The 16,104-nt window shown below is 48.7% G+C and overlaps 1 protein-coding gene across 4 annotated transcripts; it reads left to right on the top strand.

Annotated features, from left to right (window-relative positions):
• Positions 1-31: 31 nt before the first annotated feature.
• Positions 32-13,975, top strand: PLAUR (plasminogen activator, urokinase receptor). 4 transcript variants are annotated; one of them, XM_082369690.1, is made up of 7 exons: positions 32-234; positions 1,831-1,941; positions 3,227-3,367; positions 9,533-9,685; positions 10,260-10,394; positions 12,381-12,527; positions 13,409-13,975. In XM_082369690.1, the coding sequence occupies exons 1-7, from the start codon at positions 186-188 to the stop codon at positions 13,660-13,662; spliced, it is 990 nt and encodes a 329-aa protein (XP_082225816.1). In that variant the 5' UTR covers positions 32-185; the 3' UTR covers positions 13,663-13,975. The 4 variants fall into 4 exon arrangements, with proteins under 4 accessions (XP_082225816.1, XP_082225815.1, XP_082225817.1 ...); XM_082369689.1 differs by having other exon boundaries at positions 3,224-3,367; XM_082369691.1 differs by lacking the exon at positions 3,227-3,367.
• Positions 13,976-16,104: the final 2,129 nt, after the last annotated feature.

Genomic DNA, 16,104 nt, shown 5'->3' with positions numbered 1-16,104 from the left:
GCTGGCCGCGTCCTGGTAAAGGAAGTTTGCGAGGAAGGTGGGTGGAGGTGGATGACCCACGCATCTGGAGCTGACTCGCTCTTTCGCAAACGTCTGGGAGGAGCCCCCAGGGCCACAAAACTGTCTCCTCCCGGGCGCCAGACTGAGAGGTGCAGGGAGACCGCGGAGAGGAGCCGCCGCCGGACATGGGCCGCCCGCTGCTGCTGCTACTGTTGGCTCAGACCTGCATTCCAGGTAGGGGCTGGGTGCCCGAATCTCTGCGCTGGGGACCGGGTCAGACGGGGGGGATGGAAGGGAGGGGGGAGGGGAGGGGAAGAGAGCTCAGAGTCTGATGACTTGGAGGAGGGCTCAGTCCCTAGCCCCTCCACCCACACTCAAATAATAATTCTCCTGCTGTCTGCAGCCTCACACGGCGCGGTACCGGGCACACAGTAGACGCTCAGGAAATATTCGTTGAGCGAAGGCGCTTAACAGCAGCCGCCATGTAGCGAGTACGCTCTTTAGTCCAGGCACTCTTCTAAGCTCCTTCCTTGCAATTTCCAACTGGGCGGGCGGAACTATTTTAACCTCGTTTTACAGAGAAACTGAGGCACAGAGAGGTTAACTAACTGGTCCGAGGTCACACAGCAAGTCCTTGTAAGTGGGATTCTGACCCGCGGCGGCTCCTACAGCCCTCTGCACTCTGTCAGATTCCCCCCCTCCCCCCCTGCACACACACGCACACACAGACACATTTGCAAGACAGGGAGGACAGCGTCTCATTTAACAAAAGGTCTAAAGAAAGTCAGGCTCAGCGTCGCAGGGCCAGGGGCCGGGGACCCAAGGCTTGTCCTTCGAGGCGCCTTCCCTTTCACTATCCTCTAGCCGACGAGGCTTCTCACCTCCTTTCTCTGGAAAATCTAAAAAGGGTTGGAAAATGAAAGGAAGTTGAGAAGGAACTGCTGTCAGGGCGCGGCAGGGCCGGGGTGGGGGGGTAGGGGTTGGGAGGTAGTTCGGTAATGAATAACCGGGAAAGCTTTCCGGACCGCGGGAGGCCTAGAATGAGTAACGACTCAGGAAGGGACTCCGAATTTGGAGCGGGGAAGGGACCGCAAGGGAGACGTGATGGGCAGGGATAGGCCTTGGGGCGGAGCTAGTGGGCGGGGTCAGAACTTCGGGGAGGGGGCAGTGGGAGGGGCTAACAGTTCAGGAGCAGCTAGTGGGAGGGGGGAGAACTTCTGGGGAGGCCGCAGTAGTAGTGGGGTTAGAATCTCCGCACGGCTGATGCGCGGAGTTAGAAGTTCGGTATGGACTGTTGGGTGGGGAGAGAGAACGCTGGGGAGAGGCTACGGGGAGGAGGAGAACCAGTGGGCATTAGTGGAGGGCACCGGGAACGGGGGTAGAACGTAAAGACCGGCTGGAGTTGGTGAGGCTAGAACACCCCTAGGAGAGCTCGCGAGGCGGAGTAGGCCGAGGCGGGCGGGCTGGAGGAAAGGACCTAATTGGGAGCCGGGCTAGAACGTCCACACCCGCGGAGAGGATGGGGGTCGGAGTTTCAGGATGGGCCCGGCGCTCAGACAGAATTAAAGGGAAAGCGAGCGAGGGCTGGACTTAGGAAGGACCTGTGGACGGAGAAAGAACTTTAGGGTAGAGGGTGGAGATTGAACGTTGGCCTAAAGATGGTATAGCGGACTGGAAACCAGCCTTGGAACCCAGGGGCGGGCAAAAGTGGAGCCCGAACCTGAGTGCACATGGCCTGGAGACTTGGTCCAGGTATTGGGGCTTAAGGGGGCGAGAGCGGGATCCTGGCGCGGAGCGATAACGCCTCTCCTCTCCCCCCTCTGCCCCCAGCCTCCTGGGGCCTGCGGTGCATGCTGTGTAAGACTACCGGGAATTGCAGGGTGGAAGAGTGTGCCCCCGGCCAGGACCTCTGCAGGACCACGGTCCTGCACATATGGGAAGGTGAGCTGCAGCAGGGAACGCGAGTGACAAAGAAACCTTATTTCACGAGCAATCGGGGAAATACGCATGAAAAAGACACGGAGACCGGTTACACGCCCCCAGATGGACAAGCGTTTAAAAATCTGACAGGGACTTCCCTGGAAGTCCAGTAGTTAAGACTCTGTGCTCCCAATGCAGGGGGCACGGGTTCGATCCCTGGTTGGGGAACTAAGATCCGGCATACCACTTGGCGCGGCAAAAAAGAAAAGAAAAAAAAGAAAAATCTGACAATACTGAGGTCGATGAGGATGTGGAGCTGCGGGCTTTGCTGTTAGGGGGGTAAATCGGTGCATGCACCAAACAGAGCGACGTGGCAATAGGCAATATCTGGTTAAAGATGAACATACCCTACAACAAGCAGTTGGACTTCTAGGAATGTAGAGACCCCAGAGAACCTTGGCCACACTTGCCCAGAGACACATGTCAAAGAATGTTCTTAGCCCTAATGTCTGTGATATGGAAAACTGGAAAGACTGAAGTCAGTTGTCAGCAGAGGAAAAACGTTACAGTATAATCACGCATTATACCCCACAGCAGCTTAAATGAAGGAACTAGGGCTGCAGGTATTAACCTGGATACGGCTCAAAAATGTAAGGTTGAAAGAAAGAAAAAAAAGCATGTTGCAGAGTTTGACACCTTTTAATAGAAATAGTTTCTAACAATCAAAATAAATAAACAATATACAAATAAACAATAATATATATTCTGCATACAGAGGTGTTAGAATTACCTACACCTGTGGTTGCCTCTGGACGGAGCATAAGGGAGATGGGATTTGAGGGAGGGAGGTAACCAGGAGGCTTTAACTATCTTTTAAACTTGGTTTCTTTTTTTACAAATATCTGAAACAAATATGGCAAAATGCTAATATTTTATAAAGTTCGGTGATGAAGGCACAGTATTTATTATATAATTGTCTTATACTTTTTGGTGAGCTCGAAGCATTTTCCTTTAAAGATTCCTATCAGAGGTATCTCCCTGCTAAGATCACCAAGCTGGGAGGGAGGGGGTAGATGGATCCAGAAGGTCCCAGGGATAGTGTTATCACTAAAAGAAAGTAGGCTTCCAGTGTAGGGGGTTGGGGGGAGAGTGGAGAACTCTAGAAAAGAGAGAGTTGGACTCAAGCAAGAGGAGAGGCCTGGCAGGGATCAGCCCTGGGAGCGGGTGACCTTATAACCAGGAGTGTCAGAGGCTGGTTGGGCCCAGGGGAGCCTCTGGGGTGACCATGAGACATTCCTTATAGAAGGTGATGAGCTGGAGGTGGTGGAGAGAGGCTGTACTCACCCAGAGAAGACCAACAGGACCATGAGCTATCGGACTGGCATGCAGATCATCACCCTGACAGAGGCCGTGTGTGGGTCAGACTTGTGCAACCAGCCCAGTCCTGGTGAGTAGGGCAGCCCTCACCATCCCCAACCCCAAACCATGCCGAACTCAGCCTCCATCATCATCCTGGTCCTATCCCTAATCCTAGGCCACCCCAACCCCAGCTCCATGCCTTACCCTGGCTCAAACCTTTCCTTATCCTAAACACATCTCCAGCCTGGCTGCAACTCCAGCTCAACCTCACCTCCAATCCCGTCCCCAACTTCATTTTATCCTCAACACTCTCCAACTCAAACCCATCCTCCTTCCAAGCACACCTCTAATCCTATCCGCTAATCAACCCCATCTCATCTCAAACTGTCCCCAATCCCACTCCCAACTACAAACGCATCCCATCCCTAACCCCATCCCATCTCATATGTGTTTGTGGGTGTGTGTGTATGTGTGTGTGTGTGGTTGTTACTTATAAGGTGCAACGCCTGCCTTTAAGAAGCTGCACACACACACACCCCCACTTGAGAGGTAGGTGAGGTATCTCACTGATGTTTTGCCATGTAATTTTTTTCATATGACAGGAGATGATTCAAGCAATAGATGCTCAGCAAGGGATACAAAGACCAGAGATACCAAAGACTCAGAGTTCTTAAAGGAAGTCAAAATAGGAGGGAATCAGACAGGCTGCCAGGGGCTTGGAAAGTTCCCTAGAATCGATGATTCGGAAGTTGGGCAACAAATTAGAATGTGAAGAAACTTCCATAAGGCTTTTTGTTGAGTTTCATGCCTTTAGGCTCTGGTCAGCGTAAGAAAAAGACTTAGAAAGGCTCAAATTCCCCAAGTTCTCACAGCAGAGGAAGGGTGGGGAGAGAATGGACCCATGGTGTGCGGTCAGGCAGAGATTCCCCTTTCTGGCCCTGGAGAGGAAGGAAATGGGTTAAGACCAGTCTAGTCACAATGACGTCAGGAAGCAGAGCACCTGCCTCTGCACTGGGTTTTTTTCCTTGTTCTTCATCCATCCTGATTCCACTAGATTTTCATTTATCCTGACCTCCAACTTTCATCTGTTGGTGGGGACTGAATCAGATGTTTATTTTCAAGGAAATGACAAGAGAGGATGCCGGCTTCCTCTCTCTGTTAGATGTGCTGAAGGAAAGCACTTGTAATTGAGTCTAAATAACACTTGTAATCAGAGATAATAGTCAAAATATTTAACAATATTGGTCAGTGCCGCAGAATAATATTGACGAGTCAGAACTGGAGGCCTCTTGCTGGGCCTGGTGTTACCCCGTTAGTGGATCTTGAGGACATGAGAGTTCTGAAGACAGGATTGCGGGGAGTTCCCTTGGTGGCCTAGTGGTTAGGATTTCGGGCTTTTACTGCCGTGGCCCAGGTTCAATCCCTGGTCGGGGAACTGAGATCCCATAAGCTGTGCAGCGTGGCCAAAAAAAGTAAAATACAGAGAGGGTTGGGAGTGGTCAGGGGTCCACTTGGGCAGCAGCTGTCAATTCAGTAATTTAATAACTAATATATCTATATCAGCTTCCCCCCTTTTATCTTTCTGGCCATGCCACGGAGCATGTAGGATCTTAGCTCCCTGACCAGGGATCGAACCCATGCCACCTGCATTGGAAGTGCGCAGTCTTAACCACTGGACCGCCAGGGAAGTCCCTATCAGCCCCATGTCTAACGCCATTTTACCCTGCTTGTGATGACTAGAATAGTTGGTTAAACCACATCCTGTTCTTCTGTGATACTGGGGACACAGGAGTGACCAAGATAGCCTTGGGCCCTGCCCCTATGGGGCTCATAGTCTAGTGTGTATGTGTATGTGGGCAGGGCGGTGGGGGGGGGGGGCAGACAGACCCATCACGTGACAGTGACTGCCCTGATTGGTCACAGCTGGGATGCGGAAGCACCTGCAAAGGAGTCAGGACCATGATAGGGGAAACAGAGACCAGAGAGGTCAGAGCTGTCATAGGAAAGCACAGTCCAGAATTGTCAGGGCTGAGATAGGGGAAACAGAGGCCAGAGTGATCAGGGCTGGGGTAACTAAGAGTAGGGGCTGTAGGACCCTAGAAGAGATACTTGACTCAGGTCAGGGAAGGTTTCCTATACAGGAAGCAACAGCTAAGCTGGATCTTGAGGGATGAATAGGAGTCAGACTGTTAAAAAGACAGTAGAAAGGGTTTTCCAGACAGAGGGAGCAACAGATATAAAGGCCCAGAGGAGGGTGAAAGTAGCATGGCTGGAAGAAGGACGAGATGGGGCAAGAGGAACTGCTGAAATTGGCAAGGTCACATTATACAGGGCCTTCTAGGCTATGGTGGGGCATATAGACTTCATCTGGGGAACACTGGGAGGTCATGAAAGGGTTTCAAGTACAGAGCGTCACTATCAGATTTGTATTTTTTGACACGTTATTCTGACCTCAGAGTGGAAGAGAGATTGGAGGGAAGGAAGGATGGAGGGAAGGTAGATGAGGGGAGACCAACTTGGAGGTGCGTGAGGTTGTCCAGATAAAGAAGAGAGTGTAGGGACTTCCCTGGCGGTCCAATGGTTAGTCTCTGTGCTTCCACTGCAGGGGACGTGGGTTCATTCCCTGGTGGGGGAACTAAGATCCCGCATGCCGCGTGGTGCAGCCAAAAAAAAAAAGAAGAAGAAGAAGAAGACAGTGTCTGTCTGCTGTGCAAATGGAGAGAAGTGGATGGATTTAAGAGCTATTTAGCAGGTAGATGAGCAGAGTGTAATGATGGATTAGATGTAGGGGTGATTATGCAGTTCTGGTCATGTGGAGACACCTGTATCAGACCAACCCCCCTGCCAATGACAGTTATAAAAGCTGGACAAATTATAACAATTATTAAAGTACTCAAGAGCAAGCAGATGAAGAGAGGAAGTTGAGATGCTCCGATCTTCGAAATAAGGGAAGCGCAGAAGTCGAATTCCACAGACAAGCTGGCTTTTTCCTTGAGTGCACTTGCCAATTCACTGCTCTGGAAGGGAAGTAGAATGCAAATAGAAAGAGATCGTCGCTAGACTGACAAGGCAGAGGTTGGAGTCTGGGGTTGCCAGAGTGTCTGGAAAATGAGAAGTAAAATCCTGGAATGCATGGAACCACAGAAAAGGGAGTCCCCAAATCTGCAAATTTCCTTCAAGTCATTGGCAAGCCGTACATGCGTAGGGTGAGACTCCAAGGAACTCTACAGAAAATAGTATCTGGGAATCTACAGAACTGAGCAGGAGTTCCAGCACGCATATGATGCTGGGGGACCGAAGTTGCCACATTGGAAAGAGAGGTCTCAGGCTTTCCCTGAGACCACATCCTAGGAGTAAGGGCAAAACTGAAATAGACCAGCCCTAAAAATGCCTACGTCGGATCTTCGACAGAAAGAAAACCTAATCCTCTCTGGCAGAAGATAACATCATTTAGAGACTTTACAAATCGTCGTCTGTGTCTGGCATCTAGTCAAAACATACAAGGTATCCTGAAGAAAACAGAAAGGACCAATTGACCGGAAACCAAGAGAAAAATCCCACAATAGAAACAGACTTGTCATGAATCAGATATTGGAGTTATTAGACAGGGGAACTTTAAAAGAGCTATGATCAATATATTCAAGAAAATAGAGGAAAGGTTACTTTTTAGCAGAAATCTGGAAACCATTTTTAAAATGATTCCAACAGGAAATAAAGAACAGGAACTAAAAAAAAAAAAGAACAGGAGCTAAAATTAAGAACTCAATAGATGTACTGACTGGAGATCAGAAACAGTAGAGCAAAAGGATTACAGAACCAGAAGACAGGGCAGTAGAAGTATCCAGATGGGTGCCTAGATATGGAGGATCAAGGAGTCTGCCAGGATTCTACCCTGGGGGACAAGATTGGGCCATCTCAGAGACGTGGAGTTCAGGAGAAGGAGCAGTTTGGAGAAGATGGAGAGTCTTGTTGGGGGCAGGTAGAGATTCAGGTGTCTGATGGATAGCTAGGGGACCTCCAGGAGGCCCTTGGGTATACAGGTGTGGAGCTCGGAGAGAAGTCTTACCTGGAGAGAGATTTCTGAGTTCCCAGCAGATAGGTGGAGGTGAAGCTGTGTCAATGGATAACATCCCATGGGAGAGAGTGTATACCACGAGAAATGAAAAAAGGGCCTAAGACAGAGCCTGAGGATCACCCACATTTAGAAGAGTGACGTAAGAAGAAGAGCTCACAAAGGAGACCCATGGGTGGTATGAGACAGCTATTTTGGCAGTGATGGCAATTTGTGTTTTCATTTTCATGGTGGTTCATATTAGAAGATGTGGGTTGTCAGCCTTTTAGTTATTTTTCTTTTGGGAGAGGGTGGGGAAGATCTGGCTTTAGAAGTAAGTGATTCACCTAATTTCAGCTGCTGGCCTGCCAGTTGAGAGCCTTGGCTGAGACAGCCCTCTCTCTAATTTCTCTAAGACTTGGCCCAAACTCAAACTCGGATATCTGGGGTCACGAAGGGAAGGACATGCCGGGCTTGGGAATGGTGTGAGCCAAAGCCTGGGCAGAGGGATGGCTCTGGTGTTTCCAGGGAAAAGTAACTCATCCACTTGGCCTGGACTGAAAGGTCCGTGTGAGAGGCAAGTTTATCACAGATCAATTAAGTGAGGCTTTGACCTCTGACATGATTGGGTAGTGTATTAATTATCTATTGCTGCATTACAGATTGCCCCAAAGCTTAAAACAAAAGTAAGCATGTATTATTTCACAAAGTTTTTGAAGGTCAAGATTCTGGGAGTGGGTTAGCTAGGTGGTTCTGGATCTTTCATTAGGTTGTAGTCAAGATGACAGTGGGCTGCAGTCATCTGAAGGTGCCCAAGTTAGCTTTATTCACATGGATGATCAGCTCCCATGGCTTTGGCAAAAGTCTCAGCTCCTCACCATGTAGACCTCACGGTGGGGCTGCTTGAGTGTCCTTACAACATGGCAGCTGGCTTCCCCCCAGAACAAGTGATCCAAGAGAGAGCCAGGAAGAAATCTCAATGTCTTGCGTGATCTAACACAGAAGTCACACACCATCATTTCCACAGTATCCTATTGGTTCCACAGGTCAGCTCTATTCCTTATGGGAAGGGACTACACAAGGGACAAATACCAGGAAGCAGGGATCACTGGGGGCCATCTTGGAAGCTGGCTACCACAGGGAACAATAGAAGGGTTTTAAGTAATTGTTCATTCATTCATTCATTTAACAAATATTTACTGAATATCTTCTCTGGCCCCAGCCTTGTGCTGGGTTGTGTTGGGACATAGTAATGACCAAGACAGCCCTGGCCCTACCCTCCTGGGACTGAATCCATAGAAGGAAACAAACAAGCAAACAAACAAAAAGAGTGAAAAAAACAAAACCAAACCAGGGAATTCCCTGGCAGTCCAGTGGTTAGGACTCCGTGCTTCCCTGCAGGGGGCACGGGTTCCATCCCTGGTAGGGGAACTAAGATCTCAGAAGCCATGTGACATGGCCAAAAACAAACAAACAAACAAACAGTGAGGGAAACAGACTTGTCACCAGACGGGGATGACCCAGAGTGGGCAGGGGTGGGATTGGGGAGCCCCAAGAGGCACCTAATCCAGCCTGGGAGGTCAAGGAGGGCTTCCTGGAGGAGGCAAAATTGGAGAAGATGACCTCTGAAGAATGAGTAGGAGACAGGGAAAATAGGGAGCAGGGAAAGCGTTCTAGGCAAAGACCACAGCAGATGCAAAGGCTGGGCAGGAGTCAGCATGTATACTCGGGGACTGAGGAAAACCGGTGTAGAGTCTGAGGGGCTGGTGGAGGGAGATGAGTCAGGAAAGGTGACCAGGACCCAGTCTTTGATGGAACTTGAAAGCCACGCTGAGTTTCTTGGATTTTATTCTGTAGGCACTGGGGACCCATGGAAGAGTGTTGAGCAGAGGAGAGGCAGGGTCAGATTTGAGTATTAGAAACATTCTTCTAGGGCTATGTGGGATGCACTGGGGTGGGAAGGGCAAGAATGGAAACCAGGAGGCCAGGGAGGAAGCTGGTATTGAAGGAGGTCTGACCTGGTCATGGAGCTGGAAACGAGGGGATGGATTCTAGAAAGATTCAGGCGGTGGGATGGGCAGCACTTGATGATTGGCTGAAAGGTGGGATAAGGAAGAATTGATGCTGAAGTGAGTCCTCAAGGAAGCTGGGTCTCTAGGACTCTCCCCATGAAGTCTCACCCTCCTAATCCTCCCCAAACAGGCCAGGTTTCTACCTTTCCCCGAAGCCGTTACCTCGAATGTTCTTCCTGTGCCTCGTCAGATCTGAGCTGTGAGAGGGGCTGGGACAAGACCCTGCAATGCCGCAACCCTGGAGAACAGTGCCTGGAGGTGGTAACCCACCAGAGCCTGGAAGGTGAGCCCCAACCTGCCAGCAACTCCCCCTCCCTGCTTTGCTCCTCCCCAAGGCTGCACTTAACAACAACCCCCAAATAACAGGGATTTAAGCAAGGTAGAAAGTTAGTACTCACACAGAAAGTCCAGTGATGGGAAGTCAGGGCCACTAGGACAGTTCCACAGTCACCAGGAACCCAAATGTCTTCTCATTTCTTACATATTGCTTCCATTCCCAAGATCACCTCATAGTCCAAGATGGCTGCCTGAGCTCCAGATCTCATGTCCAAATTCCAGGAAGAAGGAGGGGGGAAAAGAAGGGGCAAAAGGGGGGCACCCCTCCTTCTGTAAAGGTTCTCCTTTCTAGAAGTCCCATAAAATCTTTCTACTTAGATCACGTTGACCAGAACTTAGCCACATGACTATACCTATGGAGACTGGAAATTGTGTCTTTTGGCTAGATATATGGCTGCTCCCAATAAAATGAGGGTCCTATAATGAAGGATGAAGCAGAGGATGGACAGAGGACTGCTACCATGGGCAAATCCAATCTCAGCCCCTCATCAACAATCTGACCTCCTCCTCTGCCCCCACAGAGAGTCCAGGGGATGAGCGCCACTCCCGAGGCTGTGGCAACCTTCCTGGCTGCCCAGGCCCCACTGGCTTCCACAACAACCACACCTTCCACTTCCTGCGGTGCTGCAACACCACCAAATGCAATGGGGGCCCAGGTAAGGGGCAGGGGACCCGGCGTGAGGCCTGGGATTGGGGTGGGGAGGTGCACTCAGGCTGACTGCTGCTTGCTTGAAGGGAAACCCCTCCTCTCTGTTTCCTTCTCTGAAAAATGGACCTATCAAGCCCTTTCTCAAAGAAGGATTTTGTGGGAATTCAATGAAACTATCAAAGCTTCACCAAGACCTGTGCTTTATGCTTCTATGTCCTCTTGAATCCTTCCACTGCTCACCAGCCTGGTGCAAGCCACCATGGCCTCTCACCTAGATTGTTGCAATGACCTTGCTGGTCCTCCTGCTACCCTACAGCCAATGTTCAACACAGCAGCAAGAGTGATTTTTTTTTTAAATAGATCTTCATTGGAGTATAATTGCTTCACAATACCGTGTTAGTTTCTGTTGCACAACAGGGCGAATCAGCCATATGCATATACGTGTCCCCATATCCCCTCCCTCTTGAGCCTCCCTCCCATCCTCCCTATCCCACCGCTCTAGGTCATCACAAAGCACCGAGCCAATCTCCCTGTGCTATGCTGCTGCTTCCCACCAGCCAACTATTTTACATTCGGTAGTGTATATACGTCGATGCTACTCTCACTTCGCCCCAGCTTCACCCTTCCACCCCATGTCCTCAAGTCCACTCTCTATGTCTACCTCTTTATTCCTGCCCTGCAACTAGGTTCATCAGTACCATTTTTTTTTAATTCCATATATATGCATTAGCATACGGTATTTGTTTTTCTCTTTCTGACTTACTTCACTCTGTATGACAGACTCTAGGTCCATCTACCTCACTACGAATAACTCAATTTCGTTTCTTTTTATGGCTGAGTAATATTCCATTGTATATGTGTGCCTCGTCTTCTTTATCCATTCATCTGTCGATGGACATTTAGGTTGGTTCCATGTCCTGGCTATTGTAAATAGTGCTGCAGTGAACACTGGGGTGCGTGTCTCTTTGTGAATTATGGTTTTCTCAGGGTATATGCCCAGTAGTGGGATTGCTGGGTCATATGATAGTTCTATTTTTAGTTTAAGGAACCTACATACTGTTTTCCATAGTGGCTGTATCAGTTTACATTCCCACCAACAGCTTAATGTAAATCAAATCATGTCACTCTTCCTCAATCACTTCAGTGCCTTCCCCTTGCTTTTAGAATGAAATCCAAAGACTCTACTATGCCCTCTCTAATCCAGCATGTGTCTGTCTCATGGCCTTTGCACAGGCAGTACCCTCCACCAGGAACACCTCTCCCCCAGGAGTTCACCTGGCTGGCTACTTCTGATTCATTAGGTCAAAGCACTGTCCTCAGGGAAAATTTCCCTAACTCTGCCCTTCAATATAATCTAGATCCTTTGTGTTATTCTGTCTCTGTAAATCACTACTGTCCAACAGGACTTTCCATGGTGATGGAAATGTTCTGTATCTGTACTGTCAGATATGGTAGCCTCTACTATATATGGCTTTTGAGCGCTTGATATTTGGAAAATGTCTCCTTTTTCTTTTTTCTTTCATAAAAATATGTCCACATGTCGTGAGTTTTCAATTGTTCTTTTAAAATGAACAAATACATTTTTTAAAGTCTCTTGGTTTTCATTTCTAATGCAGTAAATATCTATAGATATGACTGACATAAGCAATAATTCTTTATTATTTAATATTAATTTCAATGTCAATGTAAACAACCACATGTGGCTAGTGGCTACCATATGGGACAGTGTAGCTCTAAATCGTAAGTTCTCTGAAGGCAAGGACTGTTTCGTCTTACCCTGTGTCTAGGCAGGTGGGGGCTCGTGGGGAGCTGGGAGTTGGAATTTCTCTCGCAGGCCGTAGAGAACCCTCCAAAAGAAGGTGCTGTTCCAATGCCTGACCACAAGAGGGCTCCACGACATCTAGGGCTGAGAGTTGGGAGTCCTGGGGACGTAATGCTGTGAACCGCTCATGCTAATTTCTTTGGTTTCTGTGTCACTTGGTCTTCTTCCAAGTCCTGGAGCTTCAAAACCTGCCACTGAACGGCTTCCAGTGTTACAGCTGTGAGGGGAACAGCACCCATGGATGTTCCTCCGAAGTGACTTCCCTCACTGACTGCCGAGGCCCCATGAATCAATGTCTGGAAGCCACTGGCACTAATGGTGAGCCATTAGGAGGCTGGGAGAGGATACTTATGGGGGTGATGGGGGGTTCTGCAAGAGGTAACTTCCCATGAAGCTGGACTTAACTGAGGTGGATCATTCTGTTGGAGAAGGTGGGACTTCCTTCAGGAGGGTGCAAAGTGTAGTAAGAAATTAGGACTTGTTCATTAGGAAATGTATACTTGGGCCACAGAAATGTGGATTTCTTTGGGGGTGGGACTTCCGGTGGACCTCCCAGGATCCTATCCTGTGAAGTTCTGGGCAGGTTCCTTTATTCCAGAGGTTCTCAAACTTTGGGGTCTCAAAATTCCTTCACGCTCTTAAAAATTATTGCTTATGTCAGTCATATCTATAGATATTTACTGCATTAGAAATGAAAACCAAGAGTCTTTAAAAAATGTATTTGTTCATTTTAAAAGAACAATTGAAAACTCATGACATGTGGACATATTTTTATGAAAGAAAAAAAGGAGACATTTTCCAAAATGAAAAAATTGAACGAGAAGACTGGCATTGTTCTACCATTTTGCAATCTTTTTAATATCTGGCTTAATAGAAGACAGCTGGACCCTCATATCTGCTTCTGCATTCAGTCTGTTGCAAGATCACATGTCCTAGGGTTTCTAGGAAACCCCTTGTGAGAGCAAAAAACATTTGTGAGAGCAAGAAAAGGCAAATGAGGTTTTAGCATTATTACAAGAATAAGTTTGACTTCACAGATCCCCTGGAAGGGTCTGAGGGAACCCCAGGGGTTCCGGGACCACACTTAGAACTGCTGCTTTCTCCGGGGGGTACCCACCACGAGGTAGTATGTCACCCAGTGAGAATTCCAGTCCCAGGCCCGAGAGCTGGGAGTCTCACATGGTCTTCTCTCTCCTCAGGACTGGGGAACCCAAGCTACACCATAAGAGGCTGTGCAACCCCCTCCTGGTGCCAAGGCCTCCATGTGGCTGAAGCTTTCAGCCTCACCCATCTCAACGTCTCTTGCTGTACTGGAAACGGCTGTAACCATGCAGCCCTGGTTACCCAGCCCCACACGGGGGGTGCCCCCCTGCCTGGCCCTGCCCACCTCAGCCTCTTCGTCACCCTGCTTATGACTGCCAGACTGTGGGGAGGTACTTTACTCTGCATCTGAACCCCACACTCCCACTGCCCTGGCTGGATCCAGGGGATCCCTTTGCCCTTCCCTTAGCTCCCAGCCCTACTGACTTGCTGTGTGACCTCAGACCAGTGTGCTCCCCTCTCTGGGCCTTAGTTTTCCCAGCTGCCAAAACACCTATCTCAGAGAACTGTGAGAATCAGAGGAGAAAAACTAGAGGAAAGCTACGGGCCAGCAGGCGAGAGCTCTTGTGATATTAATATTGTTGCCGCTATTATTATTAATTAATATTTGTTTTATTTAATATTTTGTACTTAAATAAAGATTTTTGTATCAGTGAACAAAGCCAGATCTGCCCTTCTCCAGAGAGGACGATTGGGGGACACCTTTCCTCAGGCTCCTGGAATTAGGGGTCATATTGTAGGACCCAAGCACTCGAGGTCCCAGCCTTGGGAGCTGTCCCATGCAGTCTTCCACCCTAAGCCACCTCCACATCTATTTCTGGGCTCCAAATGCAACCTTCCAACTCACTCACCCAAGCACTAACCTTCCAGTCTCTTCTCCCACATCCAAAGGTCCAGACTACTTTGTTGTTCTAAGGAGACATGTCTGCATTTCCTAGGGGGCTCTGAGATAGGAGATGACTAGGAGATGACCCCTGGATACCCTACAGTGAGGGGAGTAAAGACTGGACCTCATTCCCCTGCTGCTCTGGGGGCAGGAGATAAAGGCTGGGCTATATTTCCTAGGATACCCTCAGACAAACTGAGAAAAAGACAGAACTACCATTTCAGTGGGACTCTTTGAGTACCATGGCAGAATTCATGTTTTCCATGGTTCGCTGAGGCAAGCCCACAGACACAAAATTACGTTCCCCTGGGGCCCTACGACTGATGAAGGAAAAGGACATTTTCCGTGGTATTTGGGGGCAGGTGAAGGACAGGGTTTCTTTTCTTTTTTTTTTAAATTTTTATTTTATATTGGAGTATAGCTGATTAAAAACGTTGTGTTAGTTTCAGGTGTACAGCAAAGGGATTGAGTTATACATATCCATGTATCTATTCTTTTTCAAGTTCTTTTTCCATTTAGGTTACTACAGAATATTGCATAGAGTTCCCTGTGCTATACAGTGGGTCCTTGTTGGTTATCTTTTTTAAATATAGTAGTGTGTGTATGTCAATCCCAAACTCCCAATTTTCCCTCCCCCCCAAGGGACAGGATTTCTTTTTTAGGATCTCCTCAAATCACATATCAACAACTGTCTCTGTGGTCGCCTAAAGGGATGGGGTCAATATCACCACCCCTTGAGCATGACTGGCTCTGTGACCGCTTTGGCCAAGAGAATGTGGTGGAAGTGACGCCATGCCGTGCTCTGGGCCGGGGGTTTCAGAAACCGTCCAACCCTGGGGAAGCTGGTTTCTGGGTCAGAGTCTTCCTGCACTGAGCCTGCCATGCTCTGGGGACACCCACGCTGCTCGTGCGTGGATGCCACATGAAGAGAGAGCCCCAGATGTTCCAGCCATCTCAGCCCACGCACCAGCCAAGTGGGTGAAGGAGCTACCCTGGACATGGCAACCCCAGCAGATGGAATGTGCAGGAGACCCGAGAAACCCAGCTGTTTTCATTTCCTAGGACTGCCGTGATACATTACTACAAAGTTACAAATGCAGTGGCTTCAAACAACAGAAATTTATTATTCTGTCGACTTCTGGATACTAGAAACAAAAAATCAAGGTGTTGGCAGAGCCATGCTTCTTCTAAAGTCTCTGGGGAAGAATCCTTCCGGGCCTCTTCCTAGCTTCTGAGGGTTGCCGACTATCCTCGGCAGTCCTTGGCTTGTGGCTGCATCACTCCAGTCCTTGCCTCTGTTGTCACGTGAACTTCTTTCCTGTGAATATGGCTGTGTGTCTCCAAATCTCTCTGTCCTTATAAGGATACCGGTCATTGGATTTAGGGGCCCACCCTAACGCAGTTTGACCTCATCTTAACTTATCACATCTACAAAGACCCTATTTCCTTACAAGGTCACATTCATGGAACCTGGGGGTTAGGATTTCAGCATATTTTGGGGGGACACAATTCAACCCACACCGCCAGCCCACAGCCAGCACCAAGGTTTCAGATATGAATCAGCCCATCCATCTCTAGCTGTTCAAGCCAGCCCATTTTGGCCCCAGTCCATTGTGGAGCAGATACTCACTGATCTCACTATGCCTTGCTCAAATTCCCAACCCACAGAAACATAAAGAGGTTGTGGTTTTACATAGCTGAGTTTTGGAGTATTTTGTTATGCTGCAATGGTTGGCTGAAACAGTCACTTGTTTGTTTGTCTGTTTTTTTGCTAACTCTCCCCACTAGAATCTCCATAAAAGGCAAACCCTTCTATTTGCTCACTACTGTATTCTCAGTACCTAGATTAGCGCCCAGGACATGGCAGGTGATGAAGAAAGGAGGGAGGGAAGGAAGGAAAGACTACAT

This window comes from Balaenoptera borealis (assembly GCF_965194805.1).
Source record: "Balaenoptera borealis genome assembly, chromosome: 19".
Classification (NCBI taxonomy): Eukaryota; Metazoa; Chordata; class Mammalia; order Artiodactyla; family Balaenopteridae; genus Balaenoptera; species Balaenoptera borealis.
This window is presented reverse-complemented; position numbering and strand designations above follow the sequence as displayed.